At 39.6% G+C, this 17,441-nt stretch overlaps 1 protein-coding gene across 9 annotated transcripts in view; it reads right to left on the bottom strand.

Annotated features, from left to right (window-relative positions):
- The window catches only part of LOC136424279 (protein scribble homolog), an 89,301-nt gene that overhangs the window by 17,543 nt on the left and 54,317 nt on the right, over positions 1 to 17,441 (bottom strand). For 8 of the 9 annotated variants that reach the window (XM_066412818.1, XM_066412820.1, XM_066412822.1 and 5 more), the window contains 21 exons: positions 15,177 to 15,269; positions 14,798 to 14,875; positions 14,411 to 14,548; positions 13,596 to 13,715; positions 12,901 to 13,059; positions 11,747 to 11,842; positions 11,020 to 11,121; positions 10,306 to 10,416; positions 9,729 to 9,857; positions 8,953 to 9,075; positions 8,659 to 8,679; positions 8,022 to 8,114; positions 7,476 to 7,556; positions 5,042 to 5,434; positions 4,110 to 4,241; positions 2,894 to 2,953; positions 2,503 to 2,619; positions 2,064 to 2,180; positions 1,775 to 1,837; positions 1,175 to 1,420; positions 940 to 996 (listed from right to left, as the gene is read on the bottom strand). In XM_066412818.1, the coding sequence (XP_066268915.1) occupies positions 940 to 996; positions 1,175 to 1,420; positions 1,775 to 1,837; positions 2,064 to 2,180; positions 2,503 to 2,619; positions 2,894 to 2,953; positions 4,110 to 4,241; positions 5,042 to 5,434; positions 7,476 to 7,556; positions 8,022 to 8,114; positions 8,659 to 8,679; positions 8,953 to 9,075; positions 9,729 to 9,857; positions 10,306 to 10,416; positions 11,020 to 11,121; positions 11,747 to 11,842; positions 12,901 to 13,059; positions 13,596 to 13,715; positions 14,411 to 14,548; positions 14,798 to 14,875; positions 15,177 to 15,269 (2,529 nt within the window). The remainder of the gene's footprint in view (positions 1 to 939; positions 997 to 1,174; positions 1,421 to 1,774; positions 1,838 to 2,063; positions 2,181 to 2,502; positions 2,620 to 2,893; positions 2,954 to 4,109; positions 4,242 to 5,041; positions 5,435 to 7,475; positions 7,557 to 8,021; positions 8,115 to 8,658; positions 8,680 to 8,952; positions 9,076 to 9,728; positions 9,858 to 10,305; positions 10,417 to 11,019; positions 11,122 to 11,746; positions 11,843 to 12,900; positions 13,060 to 13,595; positions 13,716 to 14,410; positions 14,549 to 14,797; positions 14,876 to 15,176; positions 15,270 to 17,441) is intronic. The other variant, XM_066412816.1, reaches the window with a different exon arrangement.

The following is a 17,441-nucleotide window of genomic DNA, read 5'->3' as shown; positions in this document are numbered from 1 at the left end:
GAGGGCAAGGTTTGCGTGAGGTTTCCTTATTTTGAATTTTTCAGTATTTTCTCGATTTTTTCAAATCTTGTAATTTTTTTCTGTGGGCCGTGGCTGTGATTTTTGTTACCACGCGTCGTGCGATCTAACATTTACGCATCAGAGCACGTATTCCTTGCAGGGATATAATGTTCTTTTCCCCCTTTTCAGGCAGGTTGTTGAATTTTTCAAAATTTTAATACACATACTTAAATTATAAACAAATATTTGATTTGATTAATATTGGATAGATACGCTTTTGCTTTTGCAATTTTCGCTATTCATTTGAATATTTTTTCAGCACATGTATGTTATTCCTGTTTCAAATTTTGCTAGTAAAAATTAAAGATAGAGTGTGAATAAAGAATAACAGCAATGTTGCAAAGCTAGATATGATGTAAATATAGGCATTATCAAGTTGAGAAGGTGTCTTGTGTATTTGCAGAAAATATTTTCAAATTGCAGAAAAATTTTTTGACATTCTGCAATATTGCAGAACACTGAAAAAAAGTATTTCTACCACTGTGTGTGCATTGTCTATAAATTTCCTATAATGTATTCTGCACGTCTTTTTCACATAAACATGGAACCTAATAGATACAATTATGTATTCATACATGCATGCAGTGTAATGTTTTTAATATCAAGACTTAATGTTGTTCTTCTAATAACTAAGACGAGCACAATAGCTGGTTGCAGTAGATTTTAGTACCAGTACAATGTACTCAATGCCAACATGCATACATATACTTATATCTGTATTCTTTTCCAATTTACTAATTTGAAAATTCTACCAACAAGCTGAAATTTCAATCTTCAGAATTTATTTCTGTTTCTAATATGCCTGCTACTTTTTGACCATGTATGTTAACTTAATATCGTATCTTGAAGAAATTATTGTAGAGAGTGCCGCAGACATACCAGTTTTTCCACTTCCTCTTTCTCCCATGCCTGTGATTCCCTCACCATTTCTTCTTCCTGAGGATAACAAGAAAACATTCCACTTAGAACAAGGAGGTTTCTACGTGGTTTTCAAATTGCTATTGAAACAATTCTGTAGTACAGCAGTAATGCATTGGAAAGGCACATTTGTAGTTGAGAGGTCCCTGCAAAAACCACACAAAAGATTTACAGACTTTTTCTATTATACACCGACCTGTCTGACAATGCTCATCTCATCTGACGACAAGTCCCGGTCGATGGACGATATACTGTCCTGGCTCCCGCGCCGGATCCCGTCTCCGATCAACATGGGGTTAGCGATGATCGACGAAGGCGACATGGTTTTAACCGCCTCCTCATCGTAGCCGTAGCAGACCAGGACCTGTAGCCTGTCCCCAACGGCTCGCAACGCTCGCACGGCCTCCACGTGTGTACAGCCCAGCAGGCTCTGGTTGTTTACCTGATCGGAAACAAGGACGTTGCTGCTTTTTGTTTTCTTTGTTTGTTTTCACTACTCATGAAATGCCTTCAGCTTGTACCTACTACAGTTTTGTGCAGAAAGTGCAATTAATTTTTATCCTTATCAAATTAGTAAAACATTCAAATGTGTTCCACGAACTTAAAAATAATCAGCATGTTTTTATGAAAGACTTTACTGAGGTAGTTCAAAAATGATTTAACTTGGACACTGCTTGTTTCAAAAAGCACTGTGGCTGGCAGAAATATGGTCTATCTTTCAGAACATCCAAGATCACAATGTTTGTAAAACGAGGTCCAGTGTTCCCTTTGACCAAAATTGTACAAATTTTCTCACCTCCAATATTCTCATGCCGACCTTTAACCTTGCATCTCTTGCAGCGGCACCGACCTGGCTGACCTATAAAATGAAGATACATTTTCGTCGGCATCTGCCAGAAATACATGCAGATCAAGGGAAAATATCATAATAATTATGAAACACTCACATACGATAAGACATACAATGTACAGTGAACATTAAATATAACAGTTGCTATATATATATTTCAAGGAGGTATGAGATCTTAAATTTCTTATTTGCATTTCACAATCAAGTGGCTGTTATGACAAATAAGCACCCTGACCTTGGAAATGAAGATGCCCTCATCTGACTTGTCGAGGGGGTTCCCGGGATGACCTCTGACCCCTCCTCTGATGCTGATACCCAACTTCTCCCCAGGAGCCTTGATCAGGTTGATTTCCTTAAAGAATACAAAGAAAACCATTTAGAATCTGCCATTGTTTCCAGGATGCATCAAACATCACATGTTAACAATATGTCTATACATTTCAAACTTTACGGAAAAACAGTCATGGTAAGCAATATTAGGCATTTACTAAATGACTGGGCAATGCTATCAGTTTCACTGAATGCCCCATTTTAACTTTAAATTCTCTAAAACTCCACACTGTGAAATGGGGAAATCCTTCTTCCACACCATCCGCTCCCTTACAATCTTTTATAAAAAAAACAGATGAATTATTCATATTTTACAGTTCCGTGTGAGACCAACTGCAGTTCACCTGTAGTTCTCTAGGGGGCGGGTCATGTCTGACCACGAGGTTGATCTGATGTGTGTTGGACAGCAGCGCCTGGACAGCCTCCTGGTGGGTGGCGTGCCTCAGGTCCATCCCATTCACCTACAGGGGGAACAGCTCTGTCAATAAACTACATACAACTAACAATGGTATAGTCCAGTTTTATACTAGTATATGGAACAGTGTGTATGGTATGTCTCTGTCAAAGAAATCATCATCATTCTCTCATGATATATGTACATGTACATGTTTAGAAGGTCTATTCTGTGATAAAAATTGCAGAACTTTTGCAAGAGGCCTCAAGTCCATACCATTCCCTTAAGACACTTTTGAAAAATAAAAGAAGTCTTTTCATGCAGAAGAAACTTGTCCTTACCTGAAGAATCCTGTCTCCCACCTTTAAGGCAGTCTTGTCAGCTGCCCCGCCTCCTACAATCTGTTAAAGACAGTCAGAATTACAAAAATGAACCTTAACTACAAACCACTTCTTTTATAGCTTAAAAAGTTTTCCTACAACTGTAAAATTTGAAATTCAATACTGGGAAATTTGTCAAAAAGAGAAAATCGAAAAAGCTGATGTTTTAATTTTTATTTGGAATGTTTGTATTAGGTCAGATGTTACAACAGACAAACACGAAACGGATACTGAGTGAGTGTGATTGTTAATAAAAAAACATCAAAATGCCAAAAAATCGTTTTAGTTCATGTCCAGATGCAAAGTCAAAAGGGCCAGACTGGGTGAGTATGTTAAAAGCCTCAGCAAAAATCAGGCTTTTAGTTTATCGAATGTTTAAAAAATTTCAGCACAGCTGCTAACGAAGGTAAGTTAAGCAGAAACCAGCAGCAACTCGAAAAAAAAAATCTTGTTATTTTCATTCACCCTAACCACCCCTATTTTAAGATAAACAGCCCAGGCCACCAAAGCAGTAGCGCCAAAGCTGTAACATGTACTAACATAATACCGCCAGTGTACATAATTCCGCCACCCTGAAAAAATAGGTCCAACAGATCTCCAACCCAACGTCCCCCAGTATAATACACTCCTGTATATGTAAACCGTGCATACCTGGGGGATGCTGCACTAGAGATCCCTCAAACCCACTGTTTTCAAAGTGGCGGATTTATGTAACCCGGCGGATTAATGTTAATGGAAGTTACCATTATATTCCACGTCTGGGATTGGGGTGGTCAGGTTTATGTTCCGACCCAAAAGTAATAAATTTACATGCTATTTCTGTACGCTAAGTAAAGCACTTTCCAACAAGCTTTCAACCATTCGTCTGGTTCTTCTGAAGTTCAATTCAACAGAGACGGGGGCCGATACAGACTACACCATTGACCTGTTACTGACATCACACTTCCACCCAGACATACATGTAGGATTTGGGTCAAATCAACTTGAGTTACTGGTCCAAAGCTTGTTGGTAAGTTTGTCTTTGTGTACAGAAATCGCGTGTGAATTTATAACTATGTCGTTCCGAGGAATCTTCAAACGAAAAAAGGAAAGAAAAAAACTGCTGCGTCACGGCACACCACACAGCGCTAGACACTATGGCACACGGCAGGGCGCACTCGGACGGAAAGTCTCATACCTTCAGGACACCTGGCTTTACCTTCGAGATGAATATCCCGGGCTCATCCATGCCGAAGGGGTGGCTACAGTGGTCGCTGCCACCCACGATACTCAGACCCAGGGGGCCACCTTCCCTCACCAACGTCACTTCCTAAAACAGAAGGAAACAAGAAATCAGAACCACAGCATGTTCAGCACCAAGGAAAGCCACAAAGGGGCCCAAAATTGATGCTGTGTCCCCAACACCTACCAACATACTAAATATCATCACAATTAATCCAGAGGTTCTCAAGTTATTGTAGTTGCAGAAACACATACAAACAATCATACCAATCCTGCCTTTGATTTCATTTTAACACCAGGATTAGATACACTATTCTTTTAATACTCACTATTTTGTTTTTCATAACGATAAGACCATGGTAAAGATAGAGCTGGAATTTCAATGAAAATCATGCAGCAGATCATTAAACTTCTAAAGGGAAACATTGAAATTGGGATCTGTCAAACAACTCTGCTTGTAACAACCATCTAATCTGTAAGGAGCAAACACTCATTCTCAGCAACCACTTCTTCTCTGTCCCTTGAGTAGTTGCTGAGATCAGGTTTGACTGTATCTCTTTTTACAAACTCTTAGTACATAACGTAAACTCTAAGACTTATCTCCACTGGGTAGGATGATTCCTTGTTACAATAATGTCAATCACTGTCAACCACTGTCCTTGTACAGATGTATTAGCCTGGAATCCAAACCTATTATAGCTCCCAAGTCTCCTCTCCTCAAATATTTGCAGAAAGGAGACTTGGGAGCTATGATAGGTTTGGATACCAGGCTACAAATGTATGTTTCTACCATGTACATACCGTAAGCCTTCAGGCATGAACTTGCAAATAAAGTTTCCATCATCCTTTTTACAAACTCTAAGCTACGAAACCTAAACTCTAAGTTACCTCCACTGGGTAGGGTGATTCCTTCATCTCCTCCTCCTCCTCAGCATGGTTCACTATCGGAGATGGAGGCTCGACCAGGGGACTCGGCGACGACATAACTACAGAGGACTGCATCTCCGACACTATCCTCTCTACATTCTCGTATGTGGGGGGTGGGGAGGGTGATCGCGGGGGTGGGGGTGGCGAGTACGACGGTGGAGGGGTGGGGGAGCGTGGGATGGGTGATGTACGTGGGGGAGGGGTGGGGGGCCGAGCCTTGGGGGTGGTTGAAGCGGGTGGCTCCTGATTGATGACGAGGTGTTCCCTGTAAGTGACCAGCTGTATGCGGTCGGAGGAGGTGAGCAGGGATACTGCCTGGTCATGCCGCGCCTCTGTGATGTCCACACCGTTTATCTGGTGAGCAGAGCGAACAGCCCATAAATAAACTATGTTGAAGAGCCACGGTGAGAATTTCTCTTTACTGTCTCACCTACACTATCTCTAAAATACAATGTAATAGTAAACTCAAGGAACAGTGATTTCTACAAAGTCACATCTACCCTGTATATATATCTTTCACCGTATCACCTACATTTGTACAATCATGTACACATGCTCACAAAGTTGCGCTTTCTGATTTCTACTGAGTGACGTCCACATTGTATCACCTATACTACTCCTACATGAATGTACCTCCGTGAATAGTTTCATCAAGTTGTTGGATTACTGGATAAAAAAGTTAATTACACACAGTAAGTACTGCTGGCGTCACAAAACCACCTGCTGACATTTACATGTAAGTGTCCGTCTGTCACCTCCCTCAAGGCAATATCAACTGGTTCTACTAGCTGCAGTGCCAAGTAAAACCAGTTAATATTGCCCTGATGAAGGTAACAGGAGGTCAACGAATCATCGGCTGGTGATTATGTCGTGGTTGTGTGTAAAGAACTTTGTTATTCCACTCCATGTACAGCATACCATCTTTGAAACTTAGATAAAACGTAATACAAACTTGCACTTTGAAATTCTAACCTCCTAGATAAGTTGTGACTTGTACAACTGTAACAAAAGCTCCTAAATCTGTCTTGATACGTCTTTATAATCTAAAGGGTAACAAGCTCAAGATTTAAATCTAGCAGTGGACAGTAATATGCAGTTTCCATACATTGCCTGTTTAGTTGTAAAATTGTGCACATCAAAATGTATAACATTAAATCTATTGCTGTGTCAGCACTCCATTGTCATACAATTTAGTAAATGTTTTTTGTATATTTCTAAAAAATGGTAACCTGTTGCTTGGTAGCAGAGTTTATCCTAAACTTTGTTAATATTCTTTTTTGCTTGAAATACATATACATCATTCTCTAGTATTGTTTCATATTGTTAAGTTTTAGAAGTTAAAAACAGCTGACTAGACACAAATATTACAAAGCATTACACGAAGTTGCACCAATTGGCTTGTGCTTAGTAACTGCTATTTTCAGCTATTCTAAAAGGACAGTAAGTCTATGCATTAAGAAGATATGTATAGCTAATGGCAGAGAAGAGGTTTAAGTTTGTTACACCAGAGAAAGGGCGTGGCCAGTCAGTATCTCTGTTCACCTTAAACGACCCAGACATTAGAGTGGAAGAAAGTCATGATAATTACATGTGGACACAGTGACAAGAACAGATGACAGCTTTGGAAAAACACCCTTAAAAAAAACTAATGTGGACAATGTATTATGTTATGCATGGACTTGCAACAAAGCAACCAAGAAAAGAAAGAGATTAGATCTAAAAAGTAAGTTATTTTCAATGTTAAATTGAGGAGATATGAGTCAGAATTAAGGAGAAGATCAGATTCAAGTTCAAAGTACTGTTTGAATGAGATCAAAGGTTCAAAAGGAGTATCAATCTAAATTATCTAAAAGACTAAGAAATCTGTAATTTTTATTGTACAAAGTTAACATATGATTATTTCTTGAGATAGCAGTAAATGAAGAGTTATAGAGATAATTTAAGAGAACATGAATGATCTAAAAGACTGTAAATCTGTATTCTATAATAGAAAGTAAACTTTGTTTCTTCAGAAAACAATAACACGCAGAAAAAAGGACAAATTTGCAGATAGCTGTCAGAGTTCAAAATAACATGGTTGCCCAGTTGCATCGCAATGTCATGGGCAACCTAGCATTTGGCAACCTGGCTGTAAAAATTATTTTGAACCCTGGCTGTAACATCTACTTACATAAAATTCCACTAGGGTAAATAATTCCACCACCCAGAAAAGATACATCAAACAGATCTCCAACCCAGCGCCCCCCCAGTAAAATACACTTCTGTTTATCTAAACTGTGCATACCTGGGGCTGCTACACTAAAGATCTATCAAACCCCACTGTTTTTCAAAGTGGTGGATCTATGTAACCTGGCGGATTAATGTTATTAGAGGTTACATGTAAGTGAAGAGTTACCGAGATGATTTTGTCGCCGACGTCGAGTTTGCCGTCCGCCTCTGCTATCCCATCCTCCGCTATCCTGGAGATAAACACACCCTGCAGAAAACACGTGAACAACTTGAGTTGCACCCCGACCTCTTACCTTTGACAAATGATGTATTGTAAAGGGGTTCTCATTGGCATAAATGATAGTTGATAATCCTCTTCACCCAAATACGACAAATTGTCTGAGGAATAAAAGTCTAATCTCAGCAAAGAAGGCTAGTGTTGCATTTTCTCATCAAATATGTAAATGAGGCACTGATTTGCATGATCTATATTTATACTGTACATGTCTGAATTTGATTGGATCTTCTTAACCAGTTGTTTTAACCATTATCATAACCCCATTCAAATCATCCCAGAAATCTCGGCACAAGGTGTAACAGGATTTGGACAATACCATTGGATAGAAAGTTTCTCAAGAATGTGTACCATACGACTGTATATTGCCCTTATATGGTGTCATTGCCCTTATATGGCGTCACTGCCCTTATAAAGTTGAAATGAAAAAGTACATACTGTGTCATTGCCCTTATATGGTGTTGAGCCCTTTCCCCCTGCTATGCTGAAGCCCAATCCTCGCTGGTCTCTCACCAACGTTGTTGCTATGGTCTGAAAACAAATGAACAAACATGGTTGTCATTATACAACAAATAACATTATGAAAGCCAGGCAGTTAGAAATCATTTACTAACTGTACAAGAATGTAGTTTGAACATTTTCCCACTCAAAACCAGACAATTTACAAAACAGATGTAATTGGAAACACCTTTAAAAGTAAGTTAAAGTCCTTCCAACATTTTTTGGTGTATATAGGGCAGTGCCTATCTGCTTCTACAGCCCTCGGGTCACACAGTGGCGCAATCACTACAGCAGGGGGCTAGTCCACTGATAAATTGGCAAGGCTTTACTTTGCTTTATTCAAACCAGCCCCCATATGTGTAATCTAGTACTGCAACTTAACACACAAAAATAGAAGCTACAAAGGCATAGACAGGGAAGACAAATGGAAACAGATATCTCTTGGCGTCTAGCTTGTATAACAGGCAGTAAATGTGATGAATAAGACAGGAAACTTCAGCAGCTATGAAGCCCATACTTCAAGCATGAGCAGATGCTGTATTTACATGTGAATTGTAAATACAGCAATCCTTACCATTCCTTGTTCAGAGGAGAGCTGCATGAAGGAGCATGGAGATGTGAGATTGTTACAGTCACAGGACAAGATGAGAAGTGATCAGAGAAGAGCAAGAGAACACACAACAACAGAGCAAGAGAAAAGTTTGTACAACTCATCTCTTAAATCAAGGTGGTCACAATTGCTATACGCTTTTCTCATCAAAGAATTATATGTAAGGCTACATCATGGTCCTAACATTAAGAAAGTCCAAGGGCTCAAGTTTTATGATTCCATCACAAATTGAATTTTACAACAACCTACTATACATACCTCGGCGTGAATCTCCACCTCTGGTTCGGGTGCGAATGTGACGCCGTGTTTCTTTGCCGAGGCCTGTTCGTCTGTGAGTGCCTTCTCTGGACTGCCGGGAGGGCTCTTGTTAACTGGAACGGCCTGTTAAAACAACAGCATTTACAGAGTGAATAGTTTCATCAGGTTGGTAAATCACTAGATAACAAACTTTTGATTCTTGTACATCTTCTGCATTAGTAAATCAGACAGTTCAAATGCACTGTGGAAAGGAAAAATTAGTGACAGAAAATCAATTGAGGGCACATGCACAATACTACATACTGTAAAGTTTAACATGCAACTACATACATGAACTACATTTGGACCACATGCAGTTATCATCCCACATGCAATAGTACAGCAGAAATCAGCCGTGTAACTGGTCGCCTGACCGATCAGCATGTCAATCAACTACTCTGAAATACTGTCGTGTGAAAAATAGGTTATTAATGAAGCACTCATTAGTAGCAGATTAAAGTATTGTAAGTCTTGATTCGGCTGATGGAAAGAAAAAGTGGAATCAACAACATGCACATGCACAATCATGCATCATTGTTTTTGACAGAGACAAGCATGCATGATTGAGTTAGGGATGCAGCCTTCTACCTCTATGATCAGGCATTTGCATATATTAACAGAAGGGAGGACTAATTGACCGTCAGTCAGTTGGACATGTTGATTTCATATTCTTCATGCACGAAGTTTTTGTAACTTCCTCCTGTTATAAAGTTACATGCACACGAATGCCTCCTTACAATCTCAACAGGTATTTCTTCTTCTTCTGGTTCAACCTCTGAGGCAAAGGACACCCCGACTTTCTTCATCGGCGAGGGTTCCTGCACCGTGATGTTTGGTGGGCTTGGGGGCCTTGGCTGAGGGGCGTTCTGAAAGTGAGAGCAACTCTATGAAGAAGAAAAAAACTATCCTTGCATTACAAGAAATATTTTTGAAAGAAGTCCAAAGAATGATTAACAGATTGTCAGGAATCAAGAAAACATCAGTCTCCAAAACCGAAAAGAACAAGCCAAAACTGGATCCGATTCAACATCCCCTATCACCAGACAGGAGATGCATGATGACACAAGTGAGGTCAACAATCACATGAATTTCATCAATAAAGGTCATTGGGAATAAGGGGGAGGGGGGCAACAGAACCAGAAATCTTCACATTTCTAAGAGCCAGGGACAATTATGCAGAATAGACCAAAAATTCCTCATTTTTGTAAACTTAACTAAAACACTAAAGATCTCCAAGTTCACAAGAATCCCTACAGAGACCAACAACCAAGTGGAAGGTCAAGGTCAACAATGCTAAATGTACTTTTGTTTTACCTCTGAAGGATTTAGGAGTTGTGGCATGCAAGCGAAAGTTATGCCAACTTTTTCAGGAATGATTGGCGACTCTTTCGCTTGCTTCAAGTCACTGTAGGGATCGGCAGTCTCCTGAAACAGGTGCAAGCTTTTACCAAAATAGCTGGAAAATGTGCTGTAGGAAGTAAAAGTACATGCAGGGAGAGCCTAAGGCCAAGTCGTGGACAAGGTTGTTATAAGAAATACTATCTACAACTTATGATCCACAAAGAATCAGGGGTTTAATTTGGGCAAGTCCAATTTTTTTGAATTGGCAATTACAGTTAACTTTCAAACCTTGATCTAGAAGTGACAAAAATATTTGTCTCCAGTCCACAAGAATCAGAGGAACAGAACGGGACGACTTCTTAAAGAGGGTTTTTTGACATTCTACAAGAATAATGTCAACATACAAATGTAGCACAAGAAGGACAGCTGTCTTCGAAACATGAAAACTACAAACACTATACATTAACACAGAAGGGAGTGCCACTACCACAAAATGCTACAAAATGATGTATGACCTGGGTAACCGTGGATAAGGTAAGACAGAAAAAAAAAGGCAAGTGTGTTTCTAAAAGGCAAGAATGACAGCAATATAGACCACCTTCCTACATTGTACATGGCAACTACATGTAGTTTACTTCACATGTGCAGGGGAATGACAATTTTTCAACCTCAAGCAGTTCAAACTACCTCTTCTACTTCTGAATCCGACTCGGACTCAGACGCGAACGACACCTCTTGGGCCTTCGCTACTTTGTAAGGATCATCTGGTTGGCTGAACTGATTCTCTCTCTGAAACAAACAGAAAGCATGCAATGTATGATGACAACTGGTCATATATGTCCCGATGACATTTCACCAAAAGCAGCTTGAGAAAAAAAGGACAGTTGTAAGCCGGTAAAATAAGGTAATAATATCTAAAAATGAAATAGACAAAAAGGCAAAAATAAGTTCCTAAGAGATAAGTACAGTAAGGTCACTAAAAAAGGACGAGTCTAAGAAATAGACTTTCCACAAACTGACGAGGGAGTCTAGGAGACCAAACTGTGGAAACTAAGGTCAACGGGCTAAGCTGATCAGAAGATACCAGACTTCACAGGAGAGGCGGACCAAATTCCCAAGTAAACAAGAGTGCATGAGCAATCTGTAGATAGGCTTGCTAGTACAGTCTCTCTCTAGCTCATAACATTCTCACAAAAGGTCACACCTAACCCTGAAAACAAGAGTGCATGAGCAGATTTTGGACAGGCTTGTCAGTAGTGTACAGTCATGTAGTATAATCTCAGTATAGACACATTCTCACCAAAAGCCACACCCAACCAAGAAACACCATTGCCTAGTTTCATCCCATGGAGAAATTATACTGAGTACACACAGCCCAGCCCTTGTTATTGCACAGTTTTACTTTATCATGTACCATTTGAGACGCAGGATTAATCATGAATTCTGCTTCTTGTTCTCGAGCTTGGGGACTTTCTCTTGGGCTGGCTGAGCTTGATGAGTCAGAAGAACTCTGAAATTACATTAATTTTGATTTTGTAATCAGGCATCTAAAATTAACAAAACGACAAATCTAACACTTTCTAACAACTAATTATCTAATAATAACAAATATAAGAGGAAAACAGTTCATCCCATAGTAGCAGACTCAGAAACCAATCTAGCAGACTCAGAAACCAACCCTACAAGAAAAAGAAGTCACAAAACAAAAGCCTTCACAACAGTACAGGGAAATCCAGAGAAACATCTCTCTAATTTCAGCAGCAACTGAATGCACGTACTTGCTGATAAGAGGAAGAGGACTCCGAGAAAGAGACAGGCCACTGCTACACCCTACAGTTTGACACAGAACCAAGGAGAACACAACCATTGCTACGGGGGTAGAAGGGTGGAAGGGGTGAAAGGGTAACCTTACAGTTGAAGACTGAGAAAGACAGACCATTTCTAAAACCCAACAGTTGAACATTATAAAGTGACAAGAAGAAAACCATTGCTGGCATGGGGGAGGTGGTGGAAGGGGCAACATCACCCTTAAGTTGAGGACTGAGAAAAAGACAGACCACTACTCAAACCCCACAGTTGAACATTATAAAGTGCCAAGAGGAAAACAACCATTGCTGGGATGGAGGGGTGGCAACCTCACAGTTAAGTTGAGGACTGAGAAAGACAGACAACTGCTAAACCCCTACAGTTGAACTTGAACATAGAACCAAGAAGAACACAACCATTGCCAGGGTGGGGGTGGAAGAGGTAACTTCAGTTAAGTTGAGGACCAAGAAAGAGACAGTCCAATCATAAAACCCCACAGTTGAACATTATGAAGTACCTAGAAGAAAACTTGACCAATGCTGGGATGGGGTTGGTGGAAGAGGCAACCTCAGTTAAGTTGAGGACTGAGAAAGAGACAGACGACTACTAAAATCCGAGTTGAAAAGTAACAAAGAGAAAACAACAATTGCTGAGATGGGGAGGGGGGAAGGGGCAACCTGACTTATAATGTCCACGTCACCAGAAACAGACACCAATTTTTACACCAAAAAGAGGAGGGAACTCATTTGGATAATCATGTACCTCCTCTGGACCATCATCCCCCTCCGCGGGGGCAAAGGTCACCCCAGGAGGGCCAAAGGTCACTCCTGTTCTCTTGGCCGGGGTGGGAGGGTCAAAGGTTACCCCTGTTCTCTTGGCCGGGGTGGGAGGGTCAAGGGAAGTGTTGTTGGATGGGGCAACCTGAAATTAAAATCTCGTCATTTTTCTACAACATGCTCAAGGTTGAATATAGGATGCAAATGAAATAGTCAAGAAAACACAGAAGAGAGACAGATATATACCAAAAGGGAAAACAATCATGTGTTCAAAACTACATATGTATAAGTACAAGACTTCATATACAAGAAAGACAGACATATACCAAATAGGAAAACAATCATGTATTAGATACTTTGTACAGAAAGACAAAAGAGACACGTGAATACACACTGATACACAACTGAACATAGCCGCCTGAAAGAAGTACAGATAACCCTTGTATAAGTATACAAAAAAAGTCTATTGAAATTATCAAATTGCAATGAATTTGAGAGAAGAGAGGAATTGTGTTGCCCTCAATTCATTTTTGATACCATTTGGAGAGAATAAAAAATCTAGTAAAATCATTATGTATTGACAAGAATTCCTGTTGTCACATTGCGGATAAATCGTACACTTCAAGGATTTGTGGGAGGGGGGCATGATTGGGTAAGCAAGTTTTGGTTGACTGTAACTACCTCCAATGGCACGTCCACATCTGGGCCTGATGATGCAAAAGATACGCCATGTTTCTTTACTTCTGTGGGGGCCTCATCAGGCATGCTAGGTGGGGTAGGTGGTCTTGGCTGAGGCACCTCCTGAAAATATAGCAGCTTTTTAAAGCAAGACAGAAAAAAGGGAGGAAGAGCACAGAAGGCAAGAATGCCTCTCAGAAATAGAATGATCTAAACAATTATAAAGTTGTAAAAGAAACACACATACATTGCATTGGCAGTATTGTCAAAAGTGCCAGAAACAAAAGATGTAACAATGGCAAGACTGTAGCCTCTCTCCAAGATGCAGCAAAGGATATACATGTCATGAAGAAACGTTTAATAGGTGAGAAAGATACAGAATAAAAGAAGGTAGATCACAGAGGACTTCTTTCTGAACTTCATGAAAAAGGAAAGACAGAGAAATTTTCCCAAAAGCATCTCAAGAAGGAACATTCCACCAGGCCTTCCACCATGTTTGGGAGGGGGGCATCCGAAAGGTTGAGACTTTATTGCACCAAAAATGTGACAGGAGAAAAACAGGAGTCATGAATTAGTACATCAACATGTTCGTTTTGTGCACTGCACAAATAATGATAGCCTGGGCGCCATCCAAATACTACGGGGGCTCCTATAGCAGCAGCCAGTGGTAATCCAAAAGCACCCAGGCTAAAATTACCAGACATTTATTTTCTGAAAATACTTAAATTTGGATGATGAATGCTAATGACTTAAATTTCTAACATAAATATATCTAAACCTTGCTCTTAATGACAATAAAGAAATGACTGTGGACTTACCCCTACAGAAGGCTGTGGAGGGGGTTTTCTCTCCACCATTACCTCCCTCATCACCACTACTTGTACTGTGTTCCCGCTGTTCCTCAGACAATCCACAGCCTCGTGGTGCTCTGCTTCCTCCAGGTGCACATTGTTCACCTGTAGCAGGTGCGATATTGTTAATATAGAATGCTGTTTAACAATCAAAATAATAATCTTACTGTAAGTCTATAAATTCCCGTACTATGTTTAGATTTGTGGTATTCATGAAAACCTTTGCAATGATATCGTTTGAATGAAGCCAACAGTCTTTTGAATGTTGATTTTACAGTAAACAGCACCCCATTTCTCGATTTCTCGGCACACCATCCCAAAAGCGAATGTGACATGAATATTAAGTAAACTGACCCCTAACAACTTGTCGCCGACCTTGACCCCTGCCTTCCCAGCTGGCCCGTCTTCTGACACTCGAGAGATGAAGATGCCCTGGATAAGGAGGAAGATGAACAAAATGGATTTTGCTAGAAAACAAACCTAGCCTACAAGCTAAAATACATACAGCACTATTTGTCACAAGTCACTGAGAAGTTTACTTAGATTCCAACTCGGTTGGGACTTTTTTGGGGGGTAAGTTGTTGAGTTTGGCAATATAAGTACATACATGTATATAAACTGTGGAATTGTACATAATTTCAGACGTAGTTATACTTCATCACACCCCAGAAATACAAAAGAGAAACTTAAGGATACAAAAGGAAAAGAAAATTTGTCCATAGTGCCGACTTACCTCATCGTCGCCCTTATAAGGAGTAGAGCCCCTCCCTCCTGCGATGCTGACACCGAGGCCCATCCCTGGGGGACGCTGGATGGTCAGGGTCATCTGGGACAACAACAAGAAATACATACATTAAACAGTGCTCAGCATGTACATTTGGTACATGAACATCTTGAGAATAGCATAATCTATAAAAAAAACATTTATTGAGCTACTTAATAATCTAAATTCTATAAGATTGCAGTGCAAACAATATATCTATGATAATACATGTAATATATAGTGTCTTTACCCTGAAAAAAATAACAGGCAAGCCAACATTCTAATTATTAACCCTCAGCCTGCTAAGGTAGCCGACTGGCAACAGATTTGTACTGATTATAAGGTTAGGCAGTAAAGAAAAGGTTAAGGAATATTTCATGGTCTCTGACTACTGTTTGATGCGTACATGTATACTGAGTATGAAGACTAGTGACCTACTTTACATACAGAAAAACAACACAAAAACAGTAGGTCAACCTTCCACCATCTGTCAACAATACCAGAACTTAAGCACCATTTCTACCTTTTTGTCTTTACTTTAGGCTACAAAAACACAAGATGCAAACATACAGTACACTGTAAATGATTATTACACCTTCAGGTCCATTCAAGAAATATCTGATACATGTATGAAGACTAGTGACCTAATTTTCATAAACAAAAACATCTTCAAATAACAGTAGGCAACCTTCCACCATCTGTAAAACAATACCAGAACTTAAGCGCCAAGTCTACCTTCTTGTTGGTTTGTACGGAACAGGGAATGTATGTCCATGACACTTCGAACAGGTAAGCCCTTTTGTAGGGTGTGTCCACACGTAGAACATGGCTGACGTGCATATTTCTGGTACATTGTAGTCTAACTGAATGGTATAACTACCTACAGGTATTTCCCTCGCATACAATGGAATGTCTCAGACTAAACCAATAATTTCAACAGGGGTGGCAACTTTATGAATATACATTAATATGATATCAAATATGCTTGGGATGTTCTGTTAATATCATGACTATGTCTTATAACTAGCAATTATAACGCCTCTGTCAATAGATTGTTAAATGATATAACTAGTGGAGATAGAAAAAAACGTTGTGGACTCCTTGCAACCAGAGTGGGGTTGCCTAAGTGTGTTAAGCACGTTTCAAGGATGTGCAGCACGGTTAGCCCTAAGGCATTAATATCTGTATAAGGTCACCGAACCTGGTACGAAAAATTTAATCAAGTATTGTACAGACTTTTACGCACTAGTGTTACAAAATTTTCATCATAAAAGAATTCATACTAAATAGTAAATGAGTATGCCACAATAGTACATTTGCAAGCTGCACAATTATATCTAGTAACGAAGACAATATAAATGTCATCATAGTCAATAATTATTGTAGATTGGTGATTTTCAGGGTAAAAATATGAAATATCATGATGACCTTTCTACAATATGACAATCATTATTATGGTACTATACGAGTCAGATAATCCACAAGGGAATTTCTTAGAAAGGGAGAAAACATTATTAAGCCGACTGTGACATATTTTATTGTACCTGCTCTTTGTTCTATATGTCAACTGGCCTCGGGGCATAAATTGGGAAGGGCGGGAAAAACCAGTTACAGTAAATTCACCAACGTTTGCTGCGGTTTTACTTCGCAGTGGGAGGGAAAATGAGATTTTCGCTGCGTTTTTAAACTCCCGGTTGAAACAATTCTGTGGTACAGCAGTCATACAAGGAAGATATATTTGCGGCGATGACCTCACTGAGAAAATAAAACCACCGAGGAAGTCTCGTTGACAAGATTTACAGTATTGTAAATCTTCAGACATCATTCAATTAAGTTCCATGGTCAACAAACTTAAAGACATTTAACAAGGAAACCAATTAATGACATTAAATTGTAGTGCAGACAGAGCAAACAAAAGCTGTCTGACACCAAAAAAAGTCAAGAGCATAGCCATAGCATATAAAAAACAATCATTATACCTCCATTTTTCATGGATTTACATTTTGTAATAATCATTATTTTCCTGCTTAAAAAAAACTGGGGTAGTGGCAACAATCTAACTTTAAATCCGTAACAGTGCACATGGTTGCAACATACATTTCGTAAATACTGAATGTCTCTGCCAAATTTCATTCGATGCTGGCACGATAGCAACACAATTATGACCTACAGAGCCATACATAATGTATGATGCACCAACTGTGGTGACTGAATTAATAACAGGCCTCATGAGCC

This window comes from Branchiostoma lanceolatum, chromosome 18, assembly GCF_035083965.1.
Source record: "Branchiostoma lanceolatum isolate klBraLanc5 chromosome 18, klBraLanc5.hap2, whole genome shotgun sequence".
NCBI lineage: Eukaryota > Metazoa > Chordata > Leptocardii > Amphioxiformes > Branchiostomatidae > Branchiostoma > Branchiostoma lanceolatum.
The sequence above is the reverse complement of the archived record's forward strand: the minus strand, read 5'-3'. Positions and strand labels throughout refer to the sequence as shown.